Consider the following 11,013-nt stretch of genomic DNA (forward strand, 5'->3'; position numbering starts at 1 on the left):
GGGTGTTTAAAATAAACACTCTGATGCACGGACGCCTGCATGCTCCAGATGAGTGATTGGTTGTGATGGATTGAAGGCTTCTAGATTTATTTGAATGGCAATCATACTGGTGCTTACTTCTGACACTTGTTATTTATAACCGTAAATGAATTCGCCAGCGAATGAAAATGATGTATCTCTCCCGCAAACATCTAGACGCACATTCACAACTGATAACTTTTACATTTTTCATTGCCTTAAACGACAATGTTTTAGGATGTGTGTGTGTCAATCCTTTCGACTACTTTAGTCAGTTGAACTGAATATAAACTGCTTTGTAAGCATTGTCTGAAAAAATAACTTGGCTGTGCAATCAGACATAGAATGGATTACATGCCAAAAGATGATTTGGTCAGAATAGGCTGCATATAATGTGCTGTACAAGAATTCTATGCACTGAATGCTTGTGGCTTGTACAGCCTCCAACAGTGTAAATAACCTGTCCACAATGGAGCACCAAAATAATTACCTCCCCAGAACACACAAATGTGCCTGCGAGTGGCCCTACTCTTCCCCTCGGTGCTCTGACGCAAAGCACACAGGCAGCAGCGCAAGCAAGCGTGTGTGTGTTTGTGTGTGTGTGTGTTTGTGTGTTTGTGTGTGTGTGTGTTTGTGTGTGTGTGTGTGTGTGTGTGTGTGTGTGTGTGTGTGTGTGTGTGTGTGTGTGTGTGTGTGTGTTGGGGGGGGGGCTGTTGGAGTGCAGGGAGAGCAGAGAAGCATCAGAGAGGCATGTAAATAAAAGTGCTTTGGCAAGCTGTAGCCCATTTGGATTATAATTTGTGCCTAATAGAATGGCTCAGGCGTGTCAACAGGGGGGTGGAAGGGGAGGTCGTGTGGCTGCTCTCGCTCGGCCTCTGGCCAGGACTATTGTCTGACTGCCGGCCGCCAGTAGCCTGCTGTTGCTGTTGTTGCTGTTTTTGCTTCAGCCATGGCTGCCAGCTTCGGCTTCCACACAGCAGTTCACAGAGCCGTGCTGCTGCTGCTGCTGCTGTTAATTATGGAGAACCAGAGCCCGGAACCAGCATCAGAGACGGAACCAGCACCAACAGACACAGAACCAGCACCGGACCCAGGGCCAGTGAAGGGGTTTGTGGCACTTGGAACATAGAACAAGAGCCAGGGAATGTGGAACCAAAGGCTGATCAGGAGCTGAAAATGTTGGAACCTAAGGCTGGGAATGTGGAACCAAAGAATAGTCAGGACCTAGGAAAACAGAGTTGGTTAAAACTGACTGTTGCTTTGAGGTTTGAAGCAAGTGTCGTGTTTGCACTAGATGTCTGGTGTTCATTTAGGAAAGTCACTGCAGACACAGTCACAGGTTGTCCCTTATGTAAGAAGCATGAACATGTCAGTATTCAGAGAGCCCATGCAAAAAATCAGATCCTTTGGTCAAGGGTGACCTCACACCATGAGCACAAGGTGAATCACTCGTTAATCAGGCCATGGGATTTATATCCAGCTGAAAACATGTCATATCTACTGAAGAGGTGCCTGGTAGAGTATGTGGCCAAAGATGATATCTCTACGACGGGAAGCATTTCTGCAGCTGCTAGATATAATGTGATCAATAGAAAAATGACAGTAGTCTACTATGTATTTTAATTTCTTACTGGAAATTAGACATTGGAGATGGTTCAGTGCAGCAAATATCTCGATAAAGTTCATAATAACTCTGGTATTGCACTAGGCAGCACAGCATATGGGGTGTGCTATATATACTGTACATGGAAAATACATTAAAGCAACACTAGTTGTGCATTGAAAAATCATATCACAAGGACACACACACACACACACACACACACACACACACACACACACACACACACACACACACACACACACAAACACAACAACACACAGAGTTGCTTTACCCATGCACACACAGAGACACCACACAGAAACGTCCATATGGATTTAGCAGATGCTTGGCAACCAACACAATAGCTCTATTGGTTAGCACATGCTCTATGTTGCTGATAAGCTGCTTCTCATCAAAGAGTTTGCTGGCAAAGTCCTTTCTAAAGTGAAAGAGAATTATTGAACAATGGATATTTATTAAATACAGTGCAGATTGACACAAATACATTATAAAAGCATCTCCATTACTGCACACACACACATACACACACACACACACAAACACACACACACACACACACACACACACACACACACACACACACACACATACTATCGGTCAAAAGTTTGAGGTCACTTAGAAATTTCCATTCCACTCCATTATAGACAGAATACCAGCTGAGATCAGTTGCATTGTTTTTTTTTAATCAGGGCAGCAGTTTTTAGATTACATGATGTGATTACATAATTGCAAAAGGGTTCTCCAATGTTTTTTCAGTTAGCCTTTTAAAATGATATCAGATTAGTAAACAGAATGTGCCTTTGGAACATTGGATTGAATTGTTGCTGATAATAGGCAATGTAGATATTTCAAGATCAGCCATTTCTTTCTACAACATTGGAGAAGCCTTAGTCTGACTTTCACCAGACCAAACTCAATCTCTTAAGATTGAACATTGGTCTGGGGAGTCCGCTATGTATTTTCTACTGCACAAGAGGCGGGATCAACGGGCACAGTTCAAATGACTCTGTACGCAATTGGATAGTCATTCACCAGTCTGACCAACGAACGGGGTGACATTTGCAGAGCGACGCAAAAACTCTTCTGCTATTATCACCGTTTTAAACCTGCCAATAGCGCGCCAGGTGGAAAAGGCAGCTTGTGATTGGTCCTGGCAAAATTGTAACAGAAACAGCAGAAAAAGATGCACGGGTTTCCAGCCTGAGCTATCATCTGATATGGATTCTGATGGGTTCACCCCTTTTCTGGTTGGGTTCAAGCCTTTTTATGGTGGAAGCCATGATTCAGTTATGCCTACTTTAAATACCTGTGCTGTGCTGTGCTGTGCTGTGCTGTGCTGTGCTGTGCTGTGCTGTGCTGTGCCTGAGCGCAGAGTGGTGAGCAGAGCAGAGCTGAGCTAAGCGGCTAAATTGCTACGCCTCCAGATTTGTGTACGGAGGCGTGCCGGTGTGAATGCTGATGCGCTTGGCTTCCAGCCGGCCCCTTTTATGGCGCCTCCTGTGCTGCTCCGCTCCCGTGGGACTCAGAGAGGGCTGTGCACTGCACACTGCTGACGGGGACAGCTGGAACGTGCCCTTGTGAGAGGGGGGGGGGAGATGGGGGGGGGTGGAGGGAGTTGGAGAAGGGGGTTAGGTGGGGGTTCAAAACCAAATGACAAAAACATCCTCACCCCTCCCTACCCCCCCCCCCCCACCCTCGTGTGCACGAGTGACCAAGCCGGGCAGAGCAGACCACTGTGGAGCGGAGAGTGGAGAACGGAGTGGAGTGGAGCTGTGTGGTCGGGGTTGAGCGGTTAATTGATGTACATGTTTATAATTAGGAGTGGCTCAGCCCTGCTCACCCAGCATAACTGATTAGAGGTGACGGAAGCTGACTCAGGGATGAACCCACTGCCGCATCACAGCCGGATCACAGCCACATCAGAGCCGGAGCAGGGCCAGGCATGGGCCAGAGTCAGCTCTCCGTTGGTTTAGGGCTGCACAATATTGCAGAAAACTGACATTGCAAAACAAACAAAAAATATATATTATTCTCTAATTGGGAGGATTTTGTAGGGGAATGCATCTTCAAAGAAAATAAAAATAGTAATTTAAAAAAAAGCTGAAAAATGACATTTTGCATTCTGAAGACTTTTGTTTTGCTCTTGTATCACACAGCAAAACAAGCTGTAGCAGGCAGGTAGTTTAAGAGTCAATTTGCTTCTCTGGAAAGGTGCCTGTTGTAGCGTTGCATTTTTCAGTGCCTTACATCACTGTAAGATGTTTGAGGGTGTATGTGTCAATCCTGTTGACTACTTTACAAAGGTTCTTATTTCTCATGACAGTTCAGCTGAATTTAAACACTGCCTGAAAAGAGCAACTCGGCAACACAATCATGCAAAAAGATCAGTTGGACTGGACTGTGCATTATGTGCTGCTGTAGAAGAATGCTATGCACTGAATGTGGCTTGTACAGCCTCCAACAGTGTAAATAACCACCTGTCCACAATGGAGCACCAAAATAATTACGTCCCCAGAACACACAAATGTGCCTGCGAGTGGCCCTACTCTTCCCCTCGGTGCTCTGACGCAAAGCACACAGGCAGCAGCGCAAGCAAGCGTGTGTGTGTGTGTGTGTGTGTGTGTGTGTGTGTGTGTCTGTGTGTGTGTGTGTGTGTGTGTGTGTGTGTGTGTCTGTGTGTGTGTCTGTGTGTGTGTGTGTGTGTGTGTGAGTAAGCAAGCGAGGGAGGGAGGGAGCCCTACAGTAACAGCGTGGCTAATTGATGTTTCTTTTTTGGGAGCGTTTTGCTTTTATTTAGATAGGACATGAGAGACTGATCATGGTTTTATTATTGCTTTTATTGAGACAGGACAGTAGAGATTGACCATGGGGTTTATTATTTCTTTTATTGAGACAGGACAGTAGAGATTGACCATGGGGTTTATTATTTCTTTTATTGAGACAGGACAGTAGAGATTGACCATGGGGTTTATTATTTCTTTTATTGAGACAGGACAGTAGAGATTGACCATGGGGTTTATTATTTCTTTTATTGAGACAGGACAGTAGAGATTGACCATGGGGTTTATTATTTATTTTATTGAGACAGGACAGTAAAGATTGACCATGGGGTTTATTATTTATTTTATTGAGACAGGACGCTAGAGATGGACCATGGGGTTTATTATTTCTTTTATTGAGACAGGACACTAGAGATGGACATGAACTGAGTGGGAGAGAAGGATGGGAGCTGGAGCAGGAAATGTGTGTGTATTAAATCCATCAGGCTCGGGTCCCCATGGGAACTGAAATCCATATATTTTGGGATGCTTGGACCAGAGTTTCCGCTTGAAGAAAATGAGAGCTGTCGTTTTCCGGACATTTTGATGATATGTCGGTCAAATATTCTATTATCACTTCTTAATTAGTCAAGTTGAGGAAAACTGGAGACAGGCTATGTAACTTAAAGAAGGACATAATCAGGCCGTATAGAATGCAACATGTTCATTAGCCTAACTTAATCATGCTTAACTAGTGTCAGTTTAAAGATCTAGCCAGTCTTTATGCTGTTTTCGGAAAGCAAGAATCCGCTTTGTTCGTTGTTTTAAATAGGCTTGTTTGTTGCTCCCACGTTATCTCCAGTGGTTCAACAGTTTCACTTGTGCAGATGCGCACACACATTAAATGAGCGCTCGCACCACTGCCCCCTATTGCTATTCCTCTTTATTTGATAACACTAAATTAAGAAATATTTCCTATTCTGGAAAAGGTTTGGTTTCTTTTTCTTTCTGTCCGCAGTTCAATGATAGCCTACCATTCGATTGTGCCGCAAATTATCCATGGGGCCCTTACCCTGCAGATCATAGACAGAGGAAGCATGCTCTGGGAACAGAACACAGTTGCATGTCCAGTGGGTCTGTCTACACGGAAAATGGCAAGTGTCTGGGTGTAGCCGCACACCCCGCACCTCCACTTCCAACGTCACTGATTCCGACAGATAGGCCTACAGTACGCCCGACACTTCGGCTTTTTCTCTGGTGGTGGTGGAGCTGACCGGACATTTGAGGCTTCAGGCGTTACCGATTTACCATCATCCATCGCTTAAAGCATGCGCTTCCTATTTTGTAATGCAGCATATGTGTGTTGTTTAATAACTTTCAAACTGTAGAGCCTGTTCCTTTAAAACATAAACCATAAACATAAAACATATTTGGTATAGGCCTACATTTTAGGCTTATTCTCCAATTCAGATTGTGGATTGTGGCGTAATTATTAGCCAATTTTAATCAGACAATTTGACCGGAGAGATTACATTTTTTTATTTTTTTATTTTTAATTTCATTTTTTTTCCGGCCAATGTCCGGCAATTAAAGGACAACGAAAACCCTTGCTTGACCACAGCTCTCCCTTCCTGTTGCTATATCTAATCGAATTGCTATCCTCTCTTCTATTCCCTGTGTGGTTGTGTGTGTGTGTGTGTGTGTGTGTGTGTGTGTGTGTGTGTGTGTGTGTGTGTGGTTGTGTGTGTGTGTGTGTGTGTGTGTTTGTGTTTGTGTGTGTGTGTGTTGGTGTAATTCCAGGTTCGGCCATGCGGCGGCGCTGGTTCATGGTGCCCCTGCTGCTGGTGCAGGCGTGGCTGTCGGCGTTGCCGTGCCTCGCGGAGCGCCCGTGTCCCAAGAGCTGCCGCTGCGACGGCAAGATCGTCTACTGCGAGTCCAGCGCCTTCCGCGACGTGCCCAAGAACCTGTCGGGCGGCTGCCAGGGCCTGTCGCTGCGCTACAACAGCTTAGCCGGTCTGCGCGCCGGTCAGTTCGTGGGTCTCAACCAGCTCATCTGGCTCTACCTGGACCACAACTACATCGCCAGCGTGGACGCGCGCGCCTTTCAGGGCATCCGGAGGCTGAAGGAGCTCATCCTGAGCTCCAACAAGATCACCATGCTGCACAACACCACCTTCCACCCGGTCCCCAACCTGCGTAACCTGGATCTGTCCTACAACAAGCTCCAGGCTCTGCAGCCGGGTCAGTTCCAGGGCCTGCGCAAGCTGCTGAGCCTCCACATGCGCTCCAACTCGCTCAAGAACATCCCCGTGCGTCTGTTCCAGGACTGCCGCAACCTGGAGTTCCTGGACCTGGGCTACAACCGCCTGCGCAGCATCACGCGGAACGCCTTCTCGGGCCTGGTCAAGCTGACCGAGCTGCACCTGGAGCACAACCAGTTCTCCAAGATCAACTTCTCGCTGTTCCCACGCCTCTACAACCTGCGCGCGCTTTACCTGCAGTGGAACCGCATCCGCTCCATGAACCAGGCGCTGACGTGGACCTGGACGTCTCTGCTGAAGATGGACCTGTCCGGCAACGAGCTCCAGGAGATCGACCCCGAGGTGTACCAGTGGATGCCCTCTCTGCACACCCTCAACCTGGACTCCAACAAGCTGGTGAACGTGTCGGCCGAGGCCGTGGCCAACTGGGTGTCGGTCACCACCATCAGCCTGGCGGGCAACATGTGGGACTGCGGCGCCGCCGTCTGCCCCCTGGTGGCCTTTCTGAGGAACATCAAGGGCGGCACCAAGGAGATCACCATGATCTGCGCCTCGCCCAAGGAGCAGCAGGGCGAGAAGGTCATGGAGGCCGTGGAGACCAATGGCGTCTGCAAGCTCACTCCGACCGCCAACGCACCCACCGCCGCCCGAACCCCCGCCGAGACCGAGCCCCGACCCCACACGCCCCTCACCTCTGGCCACGGGAGGAAAGCGGTTGAAGCAGGCACCCCCTGGGTGTTGGCCACCCCCTTTCCCCCGACCCAGTCGGCGGCGCCGCCTCCTCCCGACCAGGACCGGGAGCCCGTGTCCTTCCACAAGATCGTGGCGGGCAGCGTGGCGCTCTTCCTGTCGGTGGCCATGATCCTGCTGGTCATCTACGTGTCGTGGAAGCGCTACCCGAGCAGCGTCAAGCAGCTGCAGGAGAACTCGGCGTCGGCGCGGAAACGGCGGAAAAAGGCCCGCGAGACGGAGAGCACTCTCAGCTCTCCACTGCAGGAGTACTATGTGGACTACAAGCCCGCCGGACCCGAGGCCAGCGACGTGCTGGTCAACGGAACCGGACCCTGCGCCTACTCCGTCTCTGGCTCGCGCGAGTGTGAGGTAGGACACACGCGGCATGCTCTGCTGCCACCCTGCTGAATGAACACACACACACACACACACACACACACACAGAAATACACACACACACACACACACACTAACACATGCAGACACACAGACACACTAGTACTCACACATACTGTACACATGCACACAGTTAAACACACATTTAAAAAATGCATACAAAAACATACATTAACATACTCACACAAATACACACACACACACACACACACACACACACACACACACACCGACTGACACACACACTGACTGACACACACACTCACACACACACACACACACACACACACACACACACACACACACACACACACACACACACACATAATCCCACAAATACACACACTCAGCCTTCTTCAGGGCTTTCTTTGTTTTTTAGGAGAACACATGTGATGGTAATCTCAACTCCCCACACACACACCACGCCTGCTGCCTGCTCACACACACACACACTCAAACACACACCGGCCTAGTGCCTGCCTGTGTTTTGTTATGCAGGATGTAAACGCTGATAAGATGCTTGATATATCTCCAGCGTGAGGTTTTAGGGCCCCTTGTATTATCTGTGCTGTCCTCTGGCAAAAAGCAGCTTTTCTATGAACAAGAAATCAGTACTTGTTCACGAGGCTCTTCATTATTCTCTCTTTTCTGTACCTCTGAAAGGAGGCAGAGGTGAGAGTAAAAAAATGCACATGTTGATGTTGTGTATCACCCACGGCGGCGTGTTCGCTCTGTTCCGGATAGCCATATACGGGTACAGTACACGGCAGCCTCGCTGAAATAAGTGACAGTGTTATTCTTCTCGAATTCAGAGAGTTCTTTTCATGTGTGTGATTGCCCATTTATTCTTCTCCAAAATGGCCCATTGATTTTTTTTTTCCCCCCTTCTCCCCGTCCCAGCTCTCAGTAGCCAGCTCGTCAATGCCACAGCTTTTCCCCGTACATAAGCCCGGCCAATTTCAGCACAATAGCCGGCAGCGTCCCGCTGTGCTTGCAGCGTTTGAATTCCACAGGGCCTGTGTTTAGTCTTCAGCCGGCTCAGAGCAGAGCGGACCGCTGCCTTCATGTTAACATACTCACTGTCATCAGGGAGCAGAGAGGAACACAGTACTATACACCCAGACCCACAGACAGACAGACCGACAGACAGACAGACAGACTGACTGACAGACTGACAGATAGACAGACAGACAGACAGACTGACAGACAGACTGATAAGATCAATTGATAGATGGATCAATTCAAAAAGATAGATTTACTGATAGATAAGATCAATAGGTAAATGGAAAGGTAAAAGGAGAGCTATGTAGTGTATAAGATCAAATGAAGATATCTGTGTATAATATCTGTATAGCATTATCTGTATAATACAAAATAATTGTACTACAGTAATGCATTATCCCTTCCATAGTACAGTACATACTGCTGCAGGAAAGTGAGATTGCTATGGAGGAGGAGGTGGAGGAGAGTGAGATTGTTATGGTGGAGGAGGTGGAGGAGAGTGAGATTGTTATGGTGCAGGAGATGGGGAAGAGTGAGTTTGTTATGGTGGAGGAGATGGAGAAGTTGTGCTCTGGAGCTGCCCACTCACTCACATAACACTACATCACTGGCAGAGACACACACAATAAGGCGGGGATCACATTAGCTAGCGGCAAGTGGCAGGTTTCCTATTGTTCTCTATGGTTCGGCAGCGGAACGGTGGCAACGCTGGCGTAACGCTAGCGTTGAACAAGCTGAGCGTTGAACTTGGTTCAACTTTCAAAGCGCAACGCGAACGTATTCAATTGACAAACCGTTTGTGTTGCTTAGAAACGAGATAAAACTTATTATGGTCTGAGCGTTGCGTTACGTTTGCTGCTGCCGCTTGCCGCTGGCTGATGTGATCCGCGCCTAAGACTGCTGCTTGAACCGCTGTTTGGTTGTTTACACACACAATGGCACAGAGTATGCTGAGGACTCTGACGGGGTGCACCACTGATTGGCTCAGAAGAGTGCACACAGGTGTGGCGCTCCACTGATTGGCTCAGAAGAGTGCACACAGGTGTGGCGCTCCACTGATTGGCTCAGAAGAGTGCACACAGGTGTGGTTCTCCACTGGGCATGCTAGGAGGCTAACGCCGAGTGTTTGTTGGTGCTTCCTGCGATATTGTGTCTTTGAGCAATGACTGCTCTTCTCGGTGAGAGCCGTGTTGATGCGGGCGGCGATGATGATGATGACACACTTCAGCGACGCGGCTCTGAATGCCTGTTGTTTTCATCGCGTGTAATTGGGGCCTCGGCTTCTGTTTGAGTGCATCTTGTGAGAGCGTTGTCTTGTCTTCGCAAATGCTTCCTCGACGCCTGCGGGTGTGTCTTCTGCTGAAATAAGGCATCTCAAGAACACGGAGGCTGTCACTGGTGTGTGTGTGTGTGTGTGTGTGTGTGTGTGTGTGTGTGTGTGTGTGTGTGTGTATGTTGAGCTTAATGGGTGTGTGCATCGGGTCAGAAAGTTAATTGCTTATATAATAAACAATATCTGAGACGTGCTAGGGGCAACAAAAAAAAATAAAAGCAGCAAAAAAAAATGAAACATAAGTACTAATAAAAAAGCGTGCTGCCATCTCATATAAGAGATTTCTGTGTTTCCTTCTCAACGGTAAGGCGTGTAAGGGGACTTCAAACGCATACGGCATCGGAGAGCATAAGAGAATATCGCCCTGCGAATCCTGTCTCTCAGCGCTCCTCTCCTCGCCTCCTGCACTCAACGCTTCCTGTTTGATCTGCACTTAATGAGCCTGTTAGATCACCAATACAGCCATCTCGCGCCGCGCCACGCTACCTTGGCCAAGGAGCAGAGAGTGTTGCCGCCTCTCTACTTTACTTCCACTACCTGTGCCAGTGAGCTTGTTTTTAATCTCACCTTCTTAGGCAGAAAAGAAGAAACTCCCTGTTCCTTTTTGCGTTCTCTCCCTTGGCCTTTTTTTTTTGCGTTCGACTGCTGTTCATGCTGTTCTTCATGTCCAGATCTTTGATTCTCACCCGAGCCTTAGCACGGGAGCTTTGTTCCCCCTCGCACACAAACTGCGCCCTTCATTAAACCGAAAACAGGCCTGTTATTCAACTTCCTCAAGATACGGGAGCCCTTTGATGCACCGATGGTACACATTAGATCTCTGCTTCTTTTGCAAACTAGTATGTTGCTGGCATCTTTTGCACTCTTTTATCACGCACATCACAGGTT

The 11,013-nt window shown here is 48.1% G+C and overlaps 1 protein-coding gene across 1 annotated transcript in view; it reads left to right on the forward strand.

The window, feature by feature from the left end:
• The first annotated feature begins 967 nt into the window (after positions 1–967).
• Positions 968–11,013, forward strand: part of LOC143123517 (leucine-rich repeat transmembrane neuronal protein 4) — a 134,532-nt gene continuing 124,486 nt past the window's right edge. Inside the window, exons 1-4 of the mRNA XM_076284970.1 lie at positions 968–1,117; positions 3,015–3,018; positions 3,118–3,219; positions 6,202–7,763. Of these exons, the coding sequence (XP_076141085.1) occupies positions 968–1,117; positions 3,015–3,018; positions 3,118–3,219; positions 6,202–7,763 (1,818 nt within the window). The remainder of the gene's footprint in view (positions 1,118–3,014; positions 3,019–3,117; positions 3,220–6,201; positions 7,764–11,013) is intronic.

The sequence above is a fragment of the Alosa pseudoharengus genome, unplaced genomic scaffold (assembly GCF_046254945.1).
Source record: "Alosa pseudoharengus isolate Yale_2024_CS ecotype anadromous, Long Island Sound unplaced genomic scaffold, YU_APseudo_1.1 YU_APseudo_1.1_scf_14, whole genome shotgun sequence".
NCBI classification, from domain to species: domain Eukaryota; kingdom Metazoa; phylum Chordata; class Actinopteri; order Clupeiformes; family Clupeidae; genus Alosa; species Alosa pseudoharengus.